Raw genomic sequence first — 25593 nt, 5'->3', positions numbered from 1 at the left:
ATCCTCGTGTTGTTGTTTCCCTCGCAACAGCACCACACTGCCTGAGCCGCCTCCAGCCTCTCACGTGACGTCATTTGACTGAGACGGTCCAGACCAGTCAGCAGCCGCTGAATCAGTGGAGTCCAAGTCAGTGCCGAACAGATGCGATGCGCAGCAGGCAACAGCAAGTGTGACTCGAGAGGAGGCGGAGCGCTCTGAACTGTTTGTCTGTGCCCAGTTCACAGAGTGCCAACATGCCCAGCGCTTGGGCCCCTCTGACCCCCACCCCACCAATCATGAATAATGCTGCCTCAGTGTCCTGAGAAGAGTATGAAAGACAGTGTTGTGTGTGTGCCGTTTGCGCACACATACATTTTTTGAAAGTAATCAAGAAGCTGATTTGTTGAATGCCGGCAGGCAGATCCGGCGCCCCCCTAGTTCGCCTTACACTGGCGCCGGGTCTGAAAACAACAGACACCCTCTATACAAGAATGGATAGCTTTTTCAAACTACACAATGCAAATAGAACAAATAAAATACTCTTTCTTAGGAAAGAGTGATTTCTTTTGCCATAATGGAATCGTTCTGGTCACCAGAAAAAGCTAAATCAATACCACTTGGTTAGTTTGAAAGCCAAAAAATGATATCCTCCAGAGAGAGGAAATAAAGATACAATGAGTATGACGAGTAAAGGAGACAGGGACTAAGTACAATAGTTATAGAGGCACCCCAAGGAGTCGGGGAGCTGCCGTGGACACTACTCAAGGTCATACAGAGATGTGTTATAAACACAGAAATGTGAGATGTTGATAAGATCTATATTTAATATAACTACATAAAGGAAAACCAACGGCTAGATTACGAGTTTTGCGTTATGAGGGGTACGGTTCTATGTTGCATGTTATTGTCACCGCTCACTTACCTACAGCACTGGTATTACAGGTTTTCATAAACCCGGCGTTATTAGGCAAGAAGTGAGCGTACAGCAAAATTGTGCTCCATACCGCACTCCAATAGCAGCGCTGCTTAAGTCAGCGGTGAGCTGGTTTTACGTGCTCGTGCACGATTTCCCCATAGACATCAATGGGGAGAGCCGGCACCTACATTATACTTATTAACCCCTAATCTCCCGCCCCCTAATGTCGCCACAACCGACCTACACTTATTAACCCCTAATTTGCCGTTCCGGACATCGCCACCGCTATCACTAACCCCCGAAGATCCACTACAGTTTTGAAGACCGGACATCCATCCTAAACGAAGCCGGGAGAAGTCCTCAGCGAAGCGGCAAGAAGTCCTCAACGAAGCCGGGAGAAGTCTTCATCCAAGCCGGCAGAAGTGGTCCTCCAGACGGGCAGAAGTCTTCATCCAGACGGCATCTTCTATCTTCATCCATCCAGCGAGGAGCGGGTCCATCTTCAAGACATTCGGCGCGGAGAATCCTCTTCTTCCGACGACTAACGAAGGTTCCTTTAAATGACGTCATCCAAGATGGCGTCCCTTTAATTCCGATTGGCTGATAGAATTCTATCAGCCAATCGGAATTAAAGGTGAAAAAATCCTATTGGCTGATGCAATCAGCCAATAGGATTGAGCTTCAATCCTATTGGCTGATCCGATCAGGCAATAGGATTGAGCTTGCATTCTATTGGCTGATTGGAACAGCCAATAGAATGCGAGCTCAATTCTATTGTGTAATTTAGTGTTTGTTTTTTTGGTAATTTAGGTAATTGTATTTAATTAATTTAATTAATTTAATTGTAGTGTAATGTTAGGTTGTAGTGTAAGGCAGATTTTATTTTACAGGTAAATTTGAATTTATTTTAACTAGGTAGTTAGTAAATAGTTAATAATTATTTAGTAACTATTCTACCTAGTTAAAATAAATACAAACTTGCCTGTAAAATAAAAATAAACCCTAAGCTAGCTACAATGTAACTATTAGTTATATTGTAGCAAGCTTAGGGTTTATTTTACAGGTAAGTATTTAGTTTTAAATAGGAATTATTTAGTTAATGATAATAATTTTTATTTAGATTTATTTTCATTATATTTAAGTTAGGGGGTGTTAGGGTTAGACTTAGAATTAGGGGTTAATAAATTTAGTATAGTGGCGGTGACGTTGGGGGCGGCAGATTAGGGGTTAATAGATGTAGGTAGGTGGCGGCGATGTTAGGGGCGGCAGATTAGGGGTTAATAATATTTAACTAGTGGTTTAGGGGTTAATATGTTTATTATAGTGGTGGCGATGTCCGGAGCGGCTGATTAGGGGTTAATCATTTTATTTTAGTGTTTGCGATGCGGGAGGGCCTCGGTTTAGGGGTTAATAGGTAGTTTATGGGTGTTAGTGTACTTTTTAGCACTTTAGTTATGAGTTTTATGCTACAGCTTTGTAGCGTAAAACTCATAACTACTGACAGCTGTACCTTCAAGACTCGTAATAGCAGCGGTAGTGAAAAAGCAGAGTTATAACCCATAACGCTGCTTTTTTACTCATAACGCAAAACTCGTAATCTAGCCGTAAGGTAGTAGTTGTGATTCACAAAACAGGATATAACAAGAACTAAAGTCATTCCAGGTTTTTGTTCATTTTTGTATTTTTTTGTATTAGTTTTTATTTATTTTTTATTTATTATTTTTAAATACTGCGTATTTGTTTCCTTTTATTTTTTTGATATTCACATTTAATCTTTATTGTGTTGATTCCATGCATAAAAACCTATTTTTTGTTAAAATGTCATATTCCATTTGTGAGATGTATTTAAAATATTGGAATATATAGTGACCAAGATCTATTGTTAATTACATTTAAAATGTTGCAACCATTTTGTCTTGACAAATCTCAATAAAAATAATATTATTAAAAAAAAAAAAAGAAGCTTAGCTAAAGTTTACTTGTAAAAGATAATAGATTTATTACTCACTGGGTTCTCTTGACCAGGTGGGCGCCGGATGACGGTACCTCTTACCAACACCACTGATTCCAAGGGAGCCTCATTCAGCAAAGTTTTAAGTTGAAATCCGGACTAGAAAAGCAAAAAGTGGCACTTCAGAAATGACAGCAAAATGTAGCCATGATTGTTGACTATTAAATACAAAGTCTAAATATCTGTACCTCATCCTGAGGAAGAATAATCTGGGTCAGTCCATGGAAATCTCGTAAGATCACAAACAGATCATTCCTTGGTGAGAGTTAAATAAATACATAATTAATATTATTAATTAGCTCCTTCTATTAGCTGTTACAGCTTTATATTCCATTTAATGTCTGGATAGTCAAGTGGAGAGACTATATATAAATCTGGTAGCATTCTAATTAGTACAGACTACTATAATCAAAGTTTTGTTTTCTATTTAGGTTAAAAAGTACATTTGAAAATCATATAGCAGACTTAAAGGGACACTAAACCCAAAAAATTTCTTTCATGATTCAGATAGAGAATACAATTTTAAACAATATTCCAATTAACTACTATTATTTAATTTGCTTAATTCTTTAGATATCCTTTAGTTGAAGAACTAGCAATGCACATGGGCGAGCCAATTACACGAGGCATCTGAGTACAGCCACCAATCAGCAGCTACTGAACCTATCTAGATATGCTTTTCAGCAAAGCATATCAAGAGAATGACGTAAATGAGATAATAGAAGCAAATTAAAAAGTTGTTTAACCCCTTAATGACCACAGCACTTTTCCTTTTTCTGTCCGTTTGGGACCAAGGATATTTTTACATTTTTGCGGTGTTTGTGTTTAGCTGTAATTTTCCTCTTATTCATTTACTGTACCCACACATTTTATACTGTTTTTCTCGCCATTAAATGGACTTTCTAAAGATACCATTATTTTCATCATATCTTATAATTTACTATAAAAAAATTATAAAATATGAGAGAAAAAATGGAAAAAACACACTTTTTCTAACATTGACCTCCAAAATCTGTTACGCATCTACAACCACCAAAAAACACCCATGCTAAATAGTTTTTAAATTTTGTCCTGAGTTTAGAAATACCCAATGTTTACATGTTCTTTGCTTTTTTAGTAAGTAGCACTTTGCTATTTCCAAACCATTTTTTTTTCAAAATTAGCGCTAGTTTCATTAGAACACTAATATCTTTCAGGAATTGACATGTATCCATTGACATGTATATATATATATTTTTTAGTAGACATCCCAAAGTATTGATCAAGGCCAATTTTGGTATATTTTATGCCACCATTTCACCGCCAAATGCGATCAAATATAAAACATAGTTCACTTTTTCACAAACTTTCGGTCTCTCACTGAAATTATTTACAAACAGCTTGTGCAATTATGGCATAAATGGTTGTAAATGCTTCTCTGGGATCCCCTTTGTACAGAAATAGCAGACATATATGGCTTTGGCATTGCTTTTTGGTAATTAGAAGGCCGCTAAATGCCACTGTGCACCACACGTGTATTATGCCCAGCAGTGAAGGAGTTAATTAGGGAGCATGTAGGGAGCTTTTTGGGGTAATTTTAGCTTTAGTGTAGTGTAGTAGACAACCCCAAGTATTGATCTAGGCCTATTTTGGTATATTTCATGCCACCATTTCACCGCCAAATGCAATCAAATTAAAAAAAAAACGTTACATTTTTCACAATTTTAGGTTTCTCACTGAAATCATTTACAAACAGCTTGTGCAATTATGGCACAAATGGTTGTAAATGCTTCTCTGGGATCCCCTTTGTTCAGAAATAGCAGACATATATGGCTTTGGCGTTGCTTTTTGGTACTTAGAAGGCCGCTAGATGCCGCTGCGCATCACACGTGTATTATGGCTAGCAGTGAAGGGGTTAATTAGGTAGCTTGTAGGGAGCTTGCAGGGTTAATTTTAGCTTTAGTGTAGAGATCAGCCTCCCACCTGAAACATCAGACCCCCTGATCCCTCCCAAACAGCTCTCTTCCCTCCCCCACCCCACAATTGTCCCCGCCATCTTAAGTACTGCCAGCAACTCTGCCGGTACTAAAATAAAAGCTATATTTAGGCTTTTTTTTTGGGGGGGGGGGTGTTAGACATATTTACATATGCTGCTGTGTAGGACCCCCCCCCCCTTAGCCCCCAACCTGACTGATCCCCCACCAAACAGCTCTCTAACCCTCCCCCTCTGCCTTAATGGGCGCCAGCTTGGGTACTGGCAGCTGTCTGCCAGTACCCAGTTTAGAATAAAATTGTTGCTTTTTTATTTTTTTCCCCTTTTCTGTAGTGTAGCTCCCCACCCCACCAAAGACCAACCCCCCACCCCCTCCTAGATACCTTTGATTGATTTTTTTAAAAAAATTAAAATACCCCTTTCTCCCACTTTTATAACAAAATCTTTTCTGTAGTGTAGCGGTTCCCACCCGCTCCCGCCCCGTGCATGCGCGCGCGCCCCCATCGGCCCCGCCCCCCTCTACATTACCCGGCCCATCGATGGCCGCCCACCCGCCTCCCAAGTCGGTTCCCACCCACCAACGATACAGGCCATCGATGTCCAGTGCAGAGAGAGCCACAGAGTGGCTCTCTCTGCATCGGATGGCCAAGGGGTGTTATTGCAGGATGCCTCGATATCGAGGCATCACTGCAATAACCGAAAAGCGTCAGGAAGCCAGCAGGATCGCTTCCAGCCACTTTAAACCCCTAATGTTGTACAGGGTATGTCGCTGGTCTTTTAAGACCAGGTTGTGTGCGACGTACCCTGTGCGTCGTTAAGGGGTTAAAAATTACATGCTCTCTTTCTAAATCATGAAAGAAAATATTTGGGTTTCATGACCCTTTAACAGGCTTTGGGATAAATGTAAAGAGGATTGGAATTTATGATTATCCCTTTGATTGTGGCCAATTAGTGCCAGCTATGAATACTGTGTATTCTGTAGCTGGTTTACCTCATTTGCAGCCTGTTTAGGTTACAGAATTTCATTTTTGGCCTTTCTTTGGAGAGTGTAACAAGCACATTTTTACTCAAACGCAAAAAATAAAAAATAAAATAAATGAATGTATACTGCAATGTTATTCTTTTCATTAAAGGGATACTAAACCCCAATTTTTTTCTTTCATGGTTCAGATAGAGCATGCAATTTTAAGCAACTTTCTCCTATTTACTCCTATTATCACTTTTTCTTTATTCTCTTGAAATCTTTATTTGAAAAAGCAGAAATGAAAGGTTAGGAGCCGGCCCATTTTTGGTTCAGCATGTGGGTAGACAACTTTCTAATTTACTTCTATTATCTAATTTGCTTAATTCTCTTGGTATAATTTGTTGAAGGAGCAGCAATGCACTAATGGTTTCTAACTGAACACATGGGTGAGCCAATCACAATCGATATATATATGCAGCCACCAATCAACAGCTAGAACCTAGGTTCTCTGCGGCAAGTGAGCTGGCCTAGATAAACCTTTCAGGATAACAAGAGAAGGAAGCAAATTAAATAATAGAAGTAAATTGGAAAGTTGTTTAAAATTGTATTCACTATCTGAATCATGAAGAAACATTTTGGGTTTCATGTCCCTTTAACCCCTTAACGACCGACGACGTGCAGGGTATGTCCTCCAAAAAAATACACTTAACGACCGAGGATGTACCCTGCACGTCGTCAGTCTTGGAAAGCGGTGGAAGTGATCCTGATCGCTTCCAGCCGCTTTCCGGTTATTGCAGTGATGCCTCGATATCGAGGCAGACCCTCCTTGGCCATCCGATGCAGAGGGAGCCACTCTCTGGCCCTCTCTGTATCGGACATCGATGGCCGCAATCGTTGGTGTGTGGGAGCCGACGTGGGAGGCGGGTGGGCGGCCATCGATGGATCCTGTGATGCAGAGGGGGGCGGGATCGTGAGCGGGTAGCCGGGGGCGCACACGAACGCGCGCACAGGGGCGGGCGCGTGCACGGGGCGGGAGCGCGTGGTAACTGCTACACTACAGAAAATGTTTGTAATAAAAGTGGGAGAGGGAAATAATTAAAATAAAACAGATCTAAGGGATCTGGGAGGGGTGGGTCTTTGGGGGGGGACATACACTACAGAAATAAATAAAAATAAATAAATAAAAAAATATTTTTTTGTAAACTGGGTACTGGCTCCCAATAAGTTAGAGGGGGAGGGTTAGAGAGCTGCTTGGGGGGGATCCTACACAGCAGCATATGCAAATATGCTATAAAAAATTTTAAAATTAAAAGATAGCTTTTATTTTAGTACTGGCAGACTTTTTGCCAGTACTTAAGATGGTGGGGACAATTTGTGGGGTGGGGGAGGGAAGAGAGCTATTTGGGAGGGATCAGGGGGTGTAATGTGTCAGGTGGGAGGCTGATCTCTACACTAAAGCTAAAATTAACCCTGCAAGCTCCCTACAAGCTACCTAATTAACCACTTCACTGCTAGCCATAATACACGTGTGATGCGCAGCGGCATTTAGCGGCCTTCTAATTACCAAAAAGCAACGCCAAAGCCATATATGTCTGCTATTTCTGAACAAAGGGAATCCCAGAGAAGCATTTACAACCATTTATGCCATAATTGCACAATCTGTTTGTAAATAATTTCAGTGAGAAACCTAAAGTTTGTGAAAAAGTGAACAATTTTTTTTTTTTATCACATTTGGCTGTGAAATGGTGGCATGAAATATAGCAAAATGGGCCTAGATCAATACTTGGGGTTGTCTACTACACTACACTAAAGCTAAAATTAACCCTATAAGATCCCTACATGCCCCCTAATTAACCCCTTCATTGCTGGGCATAATACACATGTGGTGCGCAGTAGCATTTAGCGGCCTTCTTAATTACCAAAAATCAACGCCAAAGCCATTTAAGTCTGCTATTTCTGAACAAAGGGGATCCCAGAGAAGCATTTACAACCTTTTATGCCATAATTGTACAAGTTGTTTGTAAATAATTTCAGTGAGAAACCTAAAGTTTGTGAAAAAGTGAATGATTTTTCTTTAATTTGATCGCATTTGGTGGTGAAATGATGGCATGAAATATACCAAAAAGTGCCTAGATCAATACTTTGGGATGTCTTCTAAAAAAAAATATATACATGCCAAGGGATATTCAGGGATTCCTGACAGATATCAGGGTTCCAATGTAACTAGCGCTAATTTTGAAAAAAAGTGGTTTGGAAATAGCAAAGTGCTACTTGTATTTATTGCCCTATAACTTGCAAAAAAAGCGAAGAACATGTAAACATTGGGTATTTCTAAACTCAGGACAAAATTTAGAAACTATTTAGCATGGGTGTAGATGTTGAACAGATTTTGGGGGTCAAAGTTAGAAAAAGTGTGTTTTTTTTCCATTTGTTTCCATTTTTTTCATCATATTTTATATATTTTTTTATAGTAAATTATAAGATATGATGAAATTAATGGTATCTTTAGAAAGTCCATTTAATGGCGAGAAAAACGGTATATAATATGTGTGGGTACAGTAAATGAGTAAGAAGGAAATTGCAGCTAAACACAAACACCATAAAAATGTAAAAATAGCCTTGGTCCCAAACGGACAGAAAATGGAAAAGTGTTGTGGTCATTAAGGGGTTAATGCTCATATTCCTCCATATCGCTTCACTCTGTTCTTTGTATTTTATTTTGCATTATTTAGTTTGTACAAATATAATTATTGAAGCAGAATAATAGAATAAGAATTTCAAAGAAAATTATTTTAAACTCTGTTTGTTTTTTTGTACTACAGGTTTTTTTCCCCCAAAATGCTCCCATTTGAAGTTGTCTCTGTTTTACATTATGCACATGTGCATTAGACTGCACGTTATCTTAGTGCCACATGTAATCAGTAGCCTCCAGTTTGTTTCTACAAAATCTATATGGAAGAAAACACCCATTAGAAAAAGCATCACCCCTTCTAAAAAGGGAGAATGTGAGAAAATATGATACTACCTTATTTAAAGGAAATGAAACCCAAAATTGTTCTTTTATGATGACACATATAGAGCAGGTGATTTTAAGCAACTTTCTAATTTACTTCTATTAGCTTTTTTCATTCTCTTGGTATCGTTTGTTGAAAAGCAGGGACGTATGCTTAGGCGTCAACTCATTTCTGGAGCACTATATGGCAGCAGTTTGGCAAGAGCACTAGATGGCAGCAGTTTGGCAAGAGCACTAGATGGCAGCAGTTTGGCAAGAGCACTAGATGGCAGCAGTTTGGCAAGAGCACTTGATGGCAGCACTATTTCCTGTCATGTAGTGCGCTAGATGCCTACCTAGGTATCTCTTCAACACAAAATATCATGGGAACAAAGCAAATTTGATAATAGAAGTAAATTAGAAACCTTTTTTAAAAATTGTATCTTCTTTCTGAATCACAAAAGAAAATGTTTGGGTTTCATATCCCTTTAATAGCTCTGACCCATTAACTTCTACAGTGCCAGCCTTAGCTATACTACAAAGCTGAATAGTGGTTTTGATGAACAGCAGTAAACCGCAATTACATTTATGCTCAGGAAACTGAAATCTTGAAACTAAAGCAATACAATATTTATTTATTTTTTGTTGAGATGATATATTGTTCCGTTTAATGGTTTCACCACAATTGTTCAGACTGAACAATGTTTGTAACTTTATTAAACATATAGCCAAGGTGTCGACAAACCCAGGAAGCCACTGGCTCCTAACTTTTTGGGTTATTCTCCAGATATCTATATACAAATACCACTGCCTGGCTACTAAATATTGTTACTGGCTACTAAATTTTAAACAGATTTGTGGACCCCTGACATTATCAGATGTGTAGAGAGACTAAGATTACCTCTGATACTGGAGCCATCCACAGAGAGTCACATCTTGTCCAATATGAGTGGAGCACAGTTCCCCACAGGTGTGCGATCGTGAAACAAAACTGTTTAAATCTTAAATAAAAAAATAAAAAAAGGATCAGTAATGAGGGTTGACTAGTATACTGAGTAAGACAAATTGTTTGATATGTAGTTATTTTGCAAAAACAAATCTTGTCACTGACATTGTTTGGGGAGAGATGTAAAAGGTTTAAGTTTCAAATAGGGCCCAAACAACAGTGTGTATGCACTCTCACTGAGAGATCAGCTGTTGCCAGGGTGCAATACAGGAATTCAAAAGGCAAAAATGAAGCACTCTCTGGTCTTCAGTCAACAGTAAATCCAAAGTGAACTTTACCCTGTACGACGTTGGTCGTTATGCCCTTAAGGACCTGCAACGCACCCTGTACGTCGCTGCAGTCCTGGGCTTCTCCTAGCGAACTCTTGCTATTTCTGCATGCCCCACAAGTGGGGCACTGCAAAAATAGATTTGCAGAGTTGTCGATGCAGAGAGAGCCACTCTGTGGCCCTCTCTGCATCGGCCAGCGGTGGTGCCGATCGTTGGTGGGTGGGAGCAACTGCATGGAGGTGGGTGGGCGGCCCATCGTTGGCAAACCTACGTCCAGCTGTGTGGAAAATGGGCAAATTTTATTGAAAAGCAGGTACTGGCAGACAGCTGCCAGTACCGAAAACGGCAGGAAATAGTGAGAGGGGGCAGGGTTAGAGAGCTCTTTGGGGGTTAAGGTTGGGGGCTAAGGGGGGATCCTACACAGCAGAATGTATTTTATTTTTTTTTAAATAAAAATAAATAAATAGAAAAAGCCTTTTATTTTGGCAGGGACAATTGTGGGGTGGGGGGAGGGACAGAGCTGTTTGGGGTGGGATGTGTCAGGTGGGAGGCTGATCTCTACAATAAAGCTAAAATTAACCCTACAAGCTGCCCAATTAACCCCTTCACTGCTGGGCATAATACACGTGTGGTGCACAGCGGCATTTAGCGGCCTTCTAATTACCAAAAAGTAATGCCAAAGCCATATATATGTCTGCTATTTCTGAACAAAGGGGATACCAGAGAAGCATTTACAACAATTTGTGCCATAATTGCACAAGTTGTTTGTAAATAATTTCAGTGAGAAACCAAAAGTTTGTGAAAAAATTTGTAAAAAAGTGAACAATTTTTTTTTTATTTGATCGCATTTGGCATGAAATATACCAAAATAGGCCTAGATCAATACTTTGGGATGTCTTCTAAAAAATTATATACATGTCAAGCGATATTCAGGGATTCCTGACAGATCAGTGTCCCAATATAACTAACGCTAATTTTGAAAAAAAAAAATTTTGTAAATAGCAAAGTGCTACTTGTATTTATTGCCCTATAACTTACAAAAAAAGCAAAGAACATGTAAACATTGGGTATTTCTAAACTCAGGACAAAATTTAGAAACTATTTAGCATGGTAGTTTTTTGGTGGTTGTAGATGTGTAACAAATTTTGGGGGTCAAAGTTAGAAAAAGTGTGGGTTTTGTTTCATTTTTCATCATATTTTATAAAAAAAAATTATAGTAAATTATAAGATATGATGAAAATAATGGTATCTCTATAAAGTCCATTTAATGGTGAGAAAAACGATATACAATATGTGTGGGTACAGTAAAGGAGTAAGAGGAAAATTACAGCTAAACTCAAACACTGCAGAAATGTCAAAACAGCCTTGGTCCTTAAAGGACCAGTAAGCACAGCAGATTTGCATAATCAACAAATGCAAGATAACAAGACAATACAATAGCATTTACTCTGAATTTCAAATGAGTAGTAGATTTTTTTCTAACAAATTTCAAAGTTCTGTATATTTCTACTCCCCCTGTACCATGTGATAACAATCAGCCAATCACAAATGCATATATGTATAGTCTGTGAATTCTTGCACATGCTCAGTAGGAGCTGGTGACTCAAAAAGTGTAAATATAAAAAGACTGTGCACATTTTTTTTAAAGGAAGTAAATTGGAAAGTTGTCTAAAATTACATGCTGTATCTGAATCATGAAAATGTAATTTGACCTGAGTGTCCCTTTAAAGGGACACTGAACCCAAATGTTTTCTTTTGTGATTCAGATAGAGCATGCAATTTTTTCGGTGAACAAACTGGGTTGTTCTTGCCGATTGATGGATAATTTACACACCAATAAAACAAGTGCTTTCCATGGTTCTGAACCCAAAAAATAGCTTAGATGCTATTTTTTCAAATAAAGAAAGCAAGAGAACGAAGAAAAATTTATAATAGGTGTAAATTAGAAAGTTGCTTAAAATTGCATGCTCTATCTGAATCACGAAAGAAAAAAATTGGGTTTAGTGTCCCTTTAAGGGAAGGAAATTTAAAAATGGCCTTGTTCTTAAGGGGTTAAATATATATATTATATATATGTTACAACTTTCAAAGGCTAACTTGTAAGTCTGCAGCAGAAACAAATACAGACAGTGCTGTTCCATCCCCATAATTAGATGGAAATCTGATATTTAGACAAACATTAAAGAAATGGGTTGTTGTTTTTTTTTTTGTTTTTTTTTCATCTATAAGAAGACATTTTATAGCAGGCGTCAAACACACAGCATGATGGGAATTATAGCTTAGCAATGGGAGTCAGCAGGGCTCACAAAGTCAGGCATCAGGCAGATGTAGAAATGAAGTGCAGCACCTCTCTCCTGTGCAGGCTGAAAGGGGTTACTGCCAAGCCCCTCCACAATCTCTTAGAAACAGCAAAGTCCAGCAGCACTGAATGTTTCAATCATAAAAGACCTTTATTCTTCATCTTAGGGCAATGCCATATACAAACCCTTAATCATGTATGCTTTCTCACATTGAATCTTTATTTAAATAGCTATCTTAGCTACAAGTGTATAAATAAATGTATACACTTGTACACATGAATTAACCCTGTAGATGCCAAAGTTAAAACCATATACTAAAAACATGTGCAGTAAAACACTATAAGAAATATAAAATCTGTAAAAAAAAAATTATATAAGATTCAAAATCAAACTTTAACACTGAAATGCTTAACTATAAGAAAACCAAGAAATCTCTCTTTATTGATCCCTGCAAGTTGCATTGAATTAAAGGGACATGCCAGCCACATTTTTTCTTTTATGATTTAGAAAGAGAATGCAATTTTAAACATCTTTCTAATTTACTTATATTATCTAATTTGTTTTATTCTCTTGATATTCTTTGATGAAAAGCATATTTAGATATGCTCACTAGCTGCTGATTGGTTGCTGCACATAGAAGCATTGTGTGATTGGCTCACCATGTGCATTGCTTTTTCTTCTACTAAGGATATTTAAAAAATGAAGCAAAATAAATAATGTTAGTAAATTGTAATGTTGTTTAAATTTCTATTCTCTATCTGAATCATGAAAGAAAGATTTTGGGTTTAGTGGCCCTTTAAGGATATAGATCCAATGCGCATATCTTCTTTTCAACAGGAGCTCACCATCACCTCCTCTTCTCAACTTTTTAATGTGATTAATAACTTAAAAGCGTAAATTTGAGAAAACTGGAGCATCCATGTTTTTTCGCCTAATACTGTTTTTGTGCTCATTAATACATTCCCTGACTTTGCGTGTCATCTCTCCCACATAGGCCCTTCCACATGGACACTTCACCAGATATACGGCATATATGGTTTTACAAGTGAAATAACCTCTAATATTATATCTCTTTCCTGTCTGAGGGTGTGTGAAACTGGAGCCCTTTATCATCGAATTGCAGTTACCACAATTTAGGAAAGGGAAGCAACCTTCTTTCTCTTCAGTAACTCTGTTTTAATTTAGAACTCCCAATATCAGTCTGTGCAAGATCATCTTTGATATTTCTCATCCTTCTTCAACCTAATATGGGGGTAATTCAAATTCTTTCACCTCTGGATTGCATTGTTTCACTATTGGTCAATGTTTTTTTAAAAATACCAATAATCTGTTTATTATAATCTGTATGGTAAGTAATAAATACCAGCCACTTTTTTTTTCTCTCTTGTTGTGCCGGTACTATTGCTATTGTATTACCTGAACCTATTTAGTTTTTGTTTAATTAAACTCACTGGGTAACCCCTTTGCAAAAACTTATTAGCCAATTTATTAAATCTAACCTCTGCTCTATTCTGTTCTGACAAGATCCTCTTTATTGGTACAAATTAAGTGTAAGGTAAGGATCTAACAGTATTCCTTGGGTAGAAACTATTATAACGTAAGAGGCTATTTCTATTGGTGGGTTTAACGTATAGGTCAGTTTTAAAAACTCCATGTATACTGTAGTATCTAAAAAAATGCTGCTCCACTAAAAGTGAGTGTGAATTATAATGAATTTGTACTACAATTCAAATCCTGTACGAAGGCTTTCAAGGATCCAATCTCGTCATACTACACACATCATCTTTATAGCGCCACCATGTGGCTGTATAGTGTAAAAACAATTTGTTCTCATATACAAATTTTTCTTCAAATGTATTCATGTATATGTTAGCGTATGTGTGGTGACACTGGACCCCATTAGCCATGGCCTGTTTTTTATAGAAAAAAAAACATCTTGAAACAAAAAATAGTTTTGGTACAGAACAGTCCTTAACAAATCCTCAAAAAACATTTATTTGTGCTGTAGTATATTCTGTACAATTAACCAACACTCTTCGTACTGCAGATATATCACTTTCATGTTTTATAGCAGTATAGAAACTGCGAACATACACGGGCCATTTTTTTCAGAACAGCGGTCCCACCCCTTGCTCTCTCCCCCCCTTTCTTTTGCTCTCTCTTCCCCCCTCTCTTTTGCTTTCTTTCCCCCCTCTCTTTTGCTTTTTCTCCCCCCTCTCCTTTGTTCTCTCTCTCCCCTCTTTTGCTCTCTCTCTCCCCTCTTTGGCTCTCTCCATCCTTTCTTTTGCTCTCTCTCCCCCCTCTTTGGCTCTCCCCCCCCCTCTTTGGCTCCCCCCCCCCCCCCTCTTTGGCTCTCCCCCCCCCCCTCTTTGGCTCTCTCCCCTCTTTTGCTCTCTCTCCTCTTTGGCTCTCTCTCTCCCCTCTTTGGCTCCCCCCCCCTTTGGCTCTCTCTCCCCCCTCTTTGGCTCTCTCTCCCCCCTCTTTGGCTCTCTCTCCTCTTTGGCTCTCTCTCTCCCCCCTCTTTGGCTCTCCCCTCCCCTTTGGCTCCCCCCTCCCCTTTGGCTCCCCCCCTCTTTGGCTCTCCCCCCCCTCTTTTGCTCTCCCCTCCCCTCTTTGGCTCTCTCCCCCCCTCTTTTGTTCTCTCCCCCCTCTTTGGCGCTCTCCCCCCCTCTTTGGCTCTCCCCCCCCCCTCTTTGGCTCCCCCCCCCCCCTCTTTGGCTCTGCCCCCCCTCTTTGGCTCTCTCTCCCCCCTCTTTGTCTCTCTCCCCTCTTTTGCTCTCCTCTTTGGCTCTCTTTCCTCTTTGGCTCTCTCTCTCCCCCCTCTTTGGCTCTCCCCCCCTTTAGCTCTCTCCCCCCCCTTTGGCTCTCTCCCCCCCCCCTCTTTGGCTCTCTCTCCCCCCCCTCTTTGGCTCTCTCTCCCCCCCCCTCTTTGGCTCTCTCTCCCCCCCCTCTTTGGCTCTCTCTCCCCCCCCCTCTTTGGCTCTCTCTCTCCCCCCCTCTTTGGCTCTCCCCCCCTTCTCTTTGGCTCTCCCCCCCTTCTCTTTGGCTCTCTTCCCCCCCCTTCTCTTTGGCTCTCTCCCCCCCCCCCCTTCTCTTTGGCTCTCTGCCCCCCCTTCTCTTTGGCTCTCTGCCCCCCCCTTCTCTTTGGCTCTCTGCCCCCCCCTTCTCTTTGGCTCTCTGCCCCCCCCCTTCTCTTTGGCTCTCTGCCCCCCCCCCTTCTCTTTGGCTCTCTGCCCCCCCCTTCTCTTTGGCTCTCTGCCCCCCCTTCTCTTTGGCTCTCTGCCCCCCCCCCCTTCTCTTTGGCTCTCTGCCCCCCCTTCTCTTTGGCTCTCTGCCCCCCCCCCCCTTCTCTTTGGCTCTCTGCCCCCCCCCTTCTCTTTGGCTCTCTGCCCCCCCCTTCTCTTTGGCTCTCTGCCCCCCCCCTTCTCTTTGGCTCTCTGCCCCCCCCCCTTCTCTTTGGCTCTCTGCCCCCCCCCTTCTCTTTGGCTCTCTGCCCCCCCCCTTCTCTTTGGCTCTCTGCCCCCCCTTCTCTTTGGCTCTCTGCCCCCCCCTTCTCTTTGGCTCTCTGCCCCCCCCCTTCTCTTTGGCTCTCTGCCCCCCCCCTTCTCTTTGGCTCTCTGCCCCCCCCCCTTCTCTTTGGCTCTCTGCCCCCCCCTTCTCTTTGGCTCTCTGCCCCCCCCTTCTCTTTGGCTCTCTGCCTCTGTCTTCACGGGACCCCGCCCGGCCACGCCCCATCGCCGCAACACCCGCCCGGCCACGCCCCTCGCGACGCCGGCCACGCCCCTCGCGACGCTCCCGTCGGCCACAAACAGCTGTGAGGTCTGGGGAGCCCTTTGCCACTTCTCACGCAGCAGACCTCACAGCTGTTGAGTAGCTCGCGCTCCCTATCTCACAGCTGCTTGTATGCTGTGTACCTCGCGCTCCCAATCTGTCAGCTGTCAGCTATGCCGAGGTGCGCGAGAATAGAATCTAAGGCCAAGTGTTTGTCTGTACTGCGCATGACGGCTTCAGACAAACACTTGTGTTTTATAATATAGGATTTGTACTACAATTCAAATCCTGTACGAAGGCTTTCAAGGATCCAATCTCGTCATACTACACACATCATCTTTATAGCGCCACCATGTGGCTGTATAGTGTAAAAACAATTTGTTCTCATATACAAATTTTTCTTCAAATGTATTAATGTATATGTTAGCGTATGTGGGGTGACACTGGACCCCATTAGCCATGGCCTGTTTTTTATAGAAAAAAAAACATCTTGAAACAAAAAATAGTTTTGGTACAGAACAGTCCTTAACAAATCCTCAAAAAACATTTATTTGTGCTGTAGTATATTCTGTACAATTAACCAACACTCTTCGTACTGCAGATATATCACTTTCATGTTTTATAGCAGTATAGAAACTGCGAACACCTACACTGAATAAAATGATTTTGTCCATACTTAATTCTAAAGACTCCAGTTTTTTGTATAAAGTCATCACATCAGCATCTTTAATATAAGAGTTTGAACTAACCTCCAGGGGCTGTAGAACGTTGTCTAAAAAAGTGGCAATATTAGTGAAAATAGAGTAAACTCCTGTCACAATAGGTCTGCCTGGTGGATTGTTCAACTGCTTGTGTACTTTAGGGAGAACATAAATAATGGGTGTTATGGGGTGTTTTTTCTTATCAAAAAACTCTGTCTCCCATCATGTACTGCTGATGAAACTACCCTCTGTATCTCATTTTGTATCTTGTTTATTGGATCATATGGGAGTTCACAGTACAGATCTTTGTCATTCAATGGTCTCCTGATCTCATTGACATACATAGATTAATCCATAATAGTAATTGCTCCACCCTTGTCAGCAGTTTTCACCACTATACTATTATTCTTAAGAAATTGTAATGATTCCCTCTCATTTAGTAATGGTAGAAATAACAGGGGTGGATACATTCTCATTATTTAATAATCATGCACATGGAAGGTATTTTACATTTTAGTCAAGGGTTTGACACATGTATATATCAAATTTACATGTGGATATTTCTGAGCCAGCCATACATTTTTGAAGCCCAGGCAGAACATTTGTTTTTAAATGTACATATAATAATCCAAAACATTTGTAGCCAGCAAACCAAATCTAAGATCTAGGCTCCCTAGTCTTGTGACACCTTGTCTTAGTCATATATTGATTGAGATGAACAAATAAAATCTAAACTGTAGCACACAATCACAACTTCTAAGCGCATACACATAAAGCCACTATATACAGCCACCTATGTGAAGTTGGCACCCCATGTTTGTAAAAACTGAATTAAAATATACCATTCGTTTGTGCTGCGTTTGTGCTGATTTGTGCCGCAAAAACCAACGTTTGTGCCGGTTTGGTTTAGGAGATATTGCACATTATTTATTTATGAAACCCCGCCCACTTTGCACCCCATGTTATGCAATTTTAAAAACAAATATACCATTTGTTTGTGCTGCGTTTGTGCTGGTTTGTGCCGCAAAAACGAACGTTTGTGCCGGTTTGGTTTCAGAGATATTGCACATTATATTTGATGAAACTCCGCCCACTTTGCACCCCATGTTATTCAATTTTAAAAACAAATATACCATTCGTTTGTGCTGCGTTTGTGCTGATTTGTGCCGCAAAAACTAACGTTTGTGCCGGTTTGGTTTAGGAGATATTGCGCATTATTTTTTATGAAACCCCGCCCACTTTGCACCCCATGTTATGCAATTTTAAAAACAAATATACCATTTGTTTGTGCTGCGTTTGTGCTGGTTTGTGCCGCAAAAACGAACGTTTGTGCCGGTTTGGTTTAGGAGATATTGCACATTATATTTGATGAAACTCCGCCCACTTTGCACCCCATGTTATTCAATTTTAAAAACAAATATACCATTCGTTTGTGCTGCGTTTGTGCTGATTTGTGCCGCAAAAACTAACGTTTGTGCCGGTTTGGTTTAGGAGATATTGCGCATTATTTTTTATGAAACCCCGCCCACTTTGCACCCCATGTTATGCAATTTTAAAAACAAATATACCATTTGTTTGTGCTGCGTTTGTGCTGGTTTGTGCCGCAAAAACGAACGTTTGTGCCGGTTTGGTTTCGGAGATATAGCGCATTATATTTGCTGAAACTCCGCCCACTTTGCACCCCATGTTATGCAATTTTAAAAACAAATATACCATTTGTTTGTGCTGCGTTTGTGCTGGTTTGTGCCGCAAAAACGAACGTTTGTGCCGGTTTGGTTTCAGAGATATAGCGCATTATATTTGCTGAAACTCCGCCCACTTTGCACCCCATGTTATGCAATTTTAAAAACAAATATACCATTTGTTTGTGCTGCGTTTGTGCTGGTTTGTGCCGCAAAAACGAACGTTTGTGCCGGTTTGGTTTCGGAGATATAGCGTATTATATTTGCTGAAACTCCGCCCACTTTGCACCCCATGTTATGCAATTTTAAAAACAAATATACCATTTGTTTGTGCTGCGTTTGTGCTGATTTGTGCTGCAAAAACGAACGTTTGTGCTGTTTTGGTTTCGGAGATATAGCGCATTATTTTTTATGAACCACGCGCACTTTGCACCCCATGTTGGTTTCGGAGATATAGCGCATTATTTTTTATGAAACCCTGCCCACTTTGAACCCCATGTTATTCAATTTTAAAAACAAATATACTGTTTGTTTGTGCTGTGTTTGTGCTGATTTGTGCCGCAAAAACGAACGTTTGTGTCGTGTTGTGTTAAGGGAAATATAGAACACCAGTGATTAAAGGGACATTATACACATTTTTTCTTTGCATAAATGTTTTGTAGATGATCTATTTATATAGCCCATAAAGTTTTTTTTTTTTTTTTAAAACTGATAGTTTTTGCTTATTCTTAAATAACATTGCTCTGATTTTGAGACTAATATAATATAAGGCAAATATAATGCGCTATATCTCCGAAACCAAAACAGCACAAACGTTCGTTTTTGCAGCACAAATCAGCACAAACAAATGGTATATTTGTTTTTAAAATTGCATAACATGGGGTGCAAAGTGGGCGGAGTTTCAGCAAATATAATGCGCTATATCTCCGAAAACAAACCGGCACAAACGTTCGTTTTTGCGGCACAAACCAGCACAAACAAATGGTATATTTGTTTTTAAAATTGCATAACATGGGGTGCAAAGTGGGCGGAGTTTCATAAAAAATAATGCGCAATATCTCCTAAACCAAACCGGCACAAACGTTTGTTTTTGCGGCACAAATCAGCACAAACGCAGCACAAACAAATGGTATATTTGTTTTTAAAATTGCATAACATGGGGTGCAAAGTGGGCGGGGTTTCATAAAAAATAATGCGCAATATCTCCTAAACCAAACCGGCACAAACGTTAGTTTTTGCGGCACAAATCAGCACAAACGCAGCACAAACGAATGGTATATTTGTTTTTAAAATTGAATAACATGGGGTGCAAAGTGGGCGGGGTTTCATAAAAAATAATACGCTATATTTCCGAAACCAAAACAGCACAAACGTTCGTTTTTGCGGCACAAACCAGCACAAACAAATGGTATATTTGTTTTTAAAATTGCATAACATGGGGTGCAAAGTGGGCGGAGTTTCAGCAAATATAATGCGCTATATCTCCGAAACCAAACCGGCACAAACGTTCGTTTTTGCGGCACAAACCAGCACAAACGCAGCACAAACAAATGGTATATTTGTTTTTAAAATTGCATAACATGGGGTGCAAAGTGGGCGGGGTTTCATAAAAAATAATGCGCAATATCTCCTAAACCAAACCGGCACAAACGTTAGTTTTTGCAGCACAAATCAGCACAAACACAGCACAAACGAATGGTATATTTGTTTTTAAAATTGAATAACATGGGGTGCAAAGTGGGCGGGGTTTCATAAAAATAATGCGCTATATCTCCGAAACCAAACCGGCTCAAACGTTCGTTTTTGCGGCACAAACCAGCACAAACGCAGCACAAACAAATGGTATATTTGTTTTTAAAATTGCATAACATGGGGTGCAAAGTGGGCGGAGTTTCAGCAAATATAATGCGCTATATCTCTGAAAACAAACCGGCACAAACGTTCGTTTTTGCGGCACAAACCAGCACAAACGCAGCACAAACAAATGGTATATTTGTTTTTAAAATTGCATAACATGGGGTGCAAAGTGGGCGGGGTTTCATAAAAATAATGCGCAATATCTCCTAAACCAAACCGGCACAAACGTTAGTTTTTGCGGCACAAATCAGCACAAACGCAGCACAAACGAATGGTATATTTGTTTTTAAAATTGAATAACATGGGGTGCAAAGTGGGCGGGGTTTCATAAAAAATAATGTGCTATATCTCCGAAATTAAAACAGCACAAACGTTCGTTTTTGCAGCACAAATCAGCACAAACGCAGCACAAACAAATGGTATATTTGTTTTTAAAATTGCATAACATGGGGTGCAAAGTGGGCGGAGTTTCAGCAAATATAATGCGCTATATCTCCGAAACCAAACCGGCACAAACGTTCGTTTTTGTGGCACAAACCAGCACAAACGCAGCACAAACAAATGGTATATTTGTTTTTAAAATTGCATAACATGGGGTGCAAAGTGGGCGGGGTTTCATAAAAAAATAATGTGCAATATCTCCTAAACCAAACCGGCACAAACGTTGGTTTTTGCGGCACAAATCAGCACAAACGCAGCACAAACGAATGGAATATTTTAATTCAGTTTTTACAAACATGGGGTGCCAACTTCACATAGGTTATACAGCCTATTAAAGCATTACATCCTTCAAATTGTTTATAAAATAACACAAATTACTACATACTACATCTACTTAGACACTCTAAACAACAATAGTGGAATGGGCAGACCTACAAGCAACCTATTTAAAGGGACAGTCTACTCCAGAATTGTTATTCTTTAAAAAGATAGATAATCCCTTTATTACCCATTACCCAGTTTTGCATAACCAACAATGTTATATTAGTATAATTTTTACCTCTGTAATTACCTTGTATCTATGCCTCTGCAGACTGCCCCTTATTTTAGTTCTTTTGACAGACTTGCATTTTAGCCAATCAGTGCTGACTCAAAAAACTCCACGGGAGTGAGCACAACGTTATCTATATGGCACACATGAACTAACGCCTTCTAGCTATGAAAAACTGTCAAAATGCATTGAGATAAGAGGAGACCTTCAAGTGCTTAGAAATTAGCATATGGGCCTACCTAGGTTTAGCCTTCAACAAAAAATACCAAGAGGACAAAGAAAATTTGATGATAAACGTAAATTGGAAAGTTGTTTAAAATGATATGCCCTATCTGAATCATGAAAGTTTAATTTTGACTAGACTCTCCCTTTAACCAGTTGTATTTGTTTAATCTCAAAAAAGGCAAAATAATATACATTTTGGCAGCACTTAACATAACGGTACCTGGAGTTCTCTTGTCGACATGGCCGGATTTGTTATTTGTGATCTCATTTCCATGTGTCATGTTTAGTGTTCTCAGGAAAATTGGTCTTCTTGTAAATCTACATAAGCTCAACAGCTTTAGGCCAACACGGAGAGACATCCTCGGCAGAACTCTCAATCAGTTCCTCTAAAAAATTAAAGAAAAGAAAAAACAAGAAAGTTACAAATATGACCTACTCATTAATATCAGCTGTGAGACTGTTTAAGCTTATTGTAGACAAAATGGTATTAGCTTTAAGATACATTTTAGTGAAAATATATACAATTAAACACATTTTTTTATTTTATGATTCAGATAGATGAAGCAATTTAAACAACTTTTGTATATATTTCTATTATCTAATTTGCTTCATTTTCTTGGCATTCTTTGTTTAAAAGCATACCTAGGTAGGCTTAGGAGCAGCAATGCATTACTGGGAGCTAGCTGGTGATTGGTGGCTGCACATCTATGCCTCTTGATATTAACTTACCCAATGTGTTTAGATAGCACTCAGTCGTGCATTACTGATCCTTCAACTAAGAATACAAAGAGAATAAAGTAGAGACCAAGAGAATGAAGAAAAAATGATAATAGGAGTAAATTAGAAAGTTGCTTAAAACTGCATGCTCTATTTGAACCATGAAAGAAAAAAATTGCGTTCAGTATCCCTTTAAAAGTCTAGTTTTTTTTTTCTTTTAATTCCCTTGAATGTAGCTTTATTTTAGAGTAAGAAACACAGTATTCTGGAAGTTACATAGCATTCTGGAACTTGTAGTTAACTATTTCCCTCTCAGTATTGTGCCACAGCAGTTCTGGGCACTAATTCCCAGCATGCATTGTACAAGTGCTGGTGAGTGAGCTTCCTGGAAGGCAGAAAGTTTTGCATGAGGACACGCCCCTTCCTCCATGCTGTGCATTGTGTGATATGAGCCGTGTAGGGGGATTTCCACACCCACCAGCTTTTTAACAGCAGCAAAGAATAAGGTATCTCATTAATTCATTAATAACAATGTGATCTGAGTTAAAGGGGTATGAAACCCAAAAATGTTCTTTTGTGATTCAGACAGAGCACACCTTTTTTTTTAAAAAAAATCCAATTTACGTCTATTATCAAATTGTCTTAGTTCCTATGATATTCTGTGTTGAAGAGATTTCTAGGTAGGCATCTGGAGCACTACATGGCAGGGAATAGTGCTGCTATCTAGTGCTCTTACAAATGGATAACATTATTGCAAAACTGCTGCCATAAAGTGCTCCAGAAATGGGCTGGCTCCTAAGCATACGTCCCTGATTTTCAACAAAAGCTACCAAAAGAACAAAGAAAAATTGATAATGTAAGTAAATTAGAAATTTGTTTAAAATTGCATGCTCTATCTAAATCATGAAAGAAAAAAATTGGGTTTCATATCCCTTTAACTCTTTCTGTGCTCCTACTCACATACTGGAATAGTTTGTTAAAGGTTTTAGCAATAGCACAAATAGAGGATGTTTTATTGCATATTTTAGGTACTGTACTATTAGCAGCTTAAAGGGCCATAATACCCAAATGTTTAAACACTTGAAAGTGATGCAGCATAGCTATAAAAAGCTGACTAAAAAATATCACCTGAACATCTCTATGTAAAAAAGAAAGATATTTTACCTCAAAAGTTCCTCAGTAGCCACCTCCCATTGTAAAGGATTTCTAGGCAGCATTTTAGTGTGTCTGTCCTAGGACAGCTTAGTTAAGTCAAATCTCATGAGATCACAGTAAAAGAGTTCATGACCTCAGCACTGCTGATGCTGATTGGCTGCTGTTCATTTCTTCTTTCAGAACTTACTCTGCTGAGCTGAGGAGATTGTGAAGTAAAATATCTTCCTTTTTTACATAGAGATGCTCAGGGGATATTTTCCTGTCAGCTTTTTACAGTTATACTGCATCAGTTTCAAGTGATTTAGCATATGAGTATTATGTCCCTTTAAGTCTTTATCTGTATAGGTCAGTAATGGCTAACCTTGGCACCCCCAGATATTTTGAAACTACATATCCTGTGATGCTTAGAGACTCTGCAGTCTAGTTGAGCATCATGGGACATGTAGTTCCGAAACATCTGGGGTGATAAGGTTAGCCATCTCTGTTATAGGTTAACATATATTTGCTCTTTTGTGTTTAATTTTTATTATGTCTTTCTTCTTTATAACGGTATAGTGCAACTGATTAAATAAACAAAGCACTAAACAATAAATACAACTATATGCTCCGATTTTTATTTATAAGTTAGGAGTCTAGATATAGACATTCCTTTTATTTCACCCCCCAAAAAAAAAGTGTATTAAAGTTTAACATATAGTGACTATAAAATTTATAGTGTACTAGTAAACTAGGACTACTAGCATTCTGGGATAATTTCCAACCTCTGATATATGTGCGGGAATATTTCTGTGGACACCCATGAATCTATCCGAATAATGAACGAAAAAGTTGGTATTTCCATTCAACAAACATAAGGTAAACTACAAGACTTGCTGCCTTCAAAAATTCCTCACACTAATGTGCTTCAAAATCATACTTAGGTGCTTTAAAAGGGACAGTTAACATTTAATCTCACCATAAAAAAAAAGTTTAATCAAGGGAAATAATTATTGCAATATACTTTCACTCTACACAATGATTGGTTAGGAGCACATGTAAATGAGCTTGTGCTCTGATCTAATTGGCAACAGTAAAGTAAACCATGAAGATAAATTCAACCTGGCAATTCTGAAGATAGTTCCATGATTTTCGGAACATCATAAACTCTTCCAAAAAAAAAAACATGTTTTTTGCAATACACTGCTTGATTGCTGATATATGCCATGAGTTTAAAGGGATACTAAACCCAAATGTTATCTTGATTCAAATGGAGCATGCAATTTTAAGCAAATTATTAATGTACTCCTATTATTTTTTTTCTTTGTTCTCTTGGTATCTTTATTTGAAAAAGCAGAAATGAAAGCTTAGGAGCCAGCGCATTGTTGGTTCAGAACCCTGGATAGCGCTTGCTGATTGGTGGCTACACTTAGACACCAATCAGCAAGCAGTACCCAGATGCTGAACCTAAAATGGGCCGCCTCCTAAGCTTTCATTCCTGCTTTTCAAATAAAGATACCAAAAGAACAAAGAAAAAATGATAATAGGAGTAAATCAGACAGTCGCTTAAAATTGCAATTTTGACCTTTCTATCCTTTTAATACTGCAAACAATATATCTGCTACTTGGTGCCTGCACACATTTGTCTCTTGTGATTGGCTAAATAGATATTTTCAGCTTCCTGACAGTAGTGCAATGCTGTCCCTTCAGCAATGGATAACAAGAGAATGAAGAAAATTTGATAATAGATTTAAATTGGAAAGTTGTTTAAAATTGTATGTTCTATCTGAATCATAAAATAACATGTTGGGGTTTACTATCCCTTTAATATTTTAGACACTTTTATGTTCACTTTTAATTCTAGTATTCTCAGCTAAAAACCCTGTTCTAACACCCTGGCCAAGTAGAGCAAAATAAATCACTAAATTTACGCGCAAACAAGAGAATGAAATGAAACGTGCGGCCTGTGTATCCAGGGGCTCACATAAAGTATTGTGCCGTGTGCTGTACCAATGTACACTGACTGCAGACAAATCCCTTCCGTAGCTTGACAGTAAAGGCGACCTTGATAGACCATGTGACAATTCTACCAGGCAGAAACAATCGATC

The 25593-nt window shown here is 39.3% G+C and overlaps 1 protein-coding gene across 1 annotated transcript in view; it reads right to left on the bottom strand.

Moving 5' to 3' along the window:
• Nucleotides 1-25593, bottom strand: part of DARS2 (aspartyl-tRNA synthetase 2, mitochondrial) — a 346110-nt gene extending 320517 nt beyond the window's left edge. Inside the window, exons 1-5 of the mRNA XM_053693260.1 lie at nt 25469-25593; nt 21857-22022; nt 9736-9835; nt 3095-3161; nt 2904-3005 (exon numbers count right to left, since the gene is read on the bottom strand). Coding sequence (XP_053549235.1) covers nt 2904-3005; nt 3095-3161; nt 9736-9835; nt 21857-21995 — 408 coding nt within the window. The 5' untranslated portion in view covers nt 21996-22022; nt 25469-25593. The remainder of the gene's footprint in view (nt 1-2903; nt 3006-3094; nt 3162-9735; nt 9836-21856; nt 22023-25468) is intronic.

This window comes from Bombina bombina, chromosome 10 (genome assembly GCF_027579735.1).
Source record: "Bombina bombina isolate aBomBom1 chromosome 10, aBomBom1.pri, whole genome shotgun sequence".
Classification (NCBI taxonomy): Eukaryota; Metazoa; Chordata; class Amphibia; order Anura; family Bombinatoridae; genus Bombina; species Bombina bombina.
This window is presented reverse-complemented; position numbering and strand designations above follow the sequence as displayed.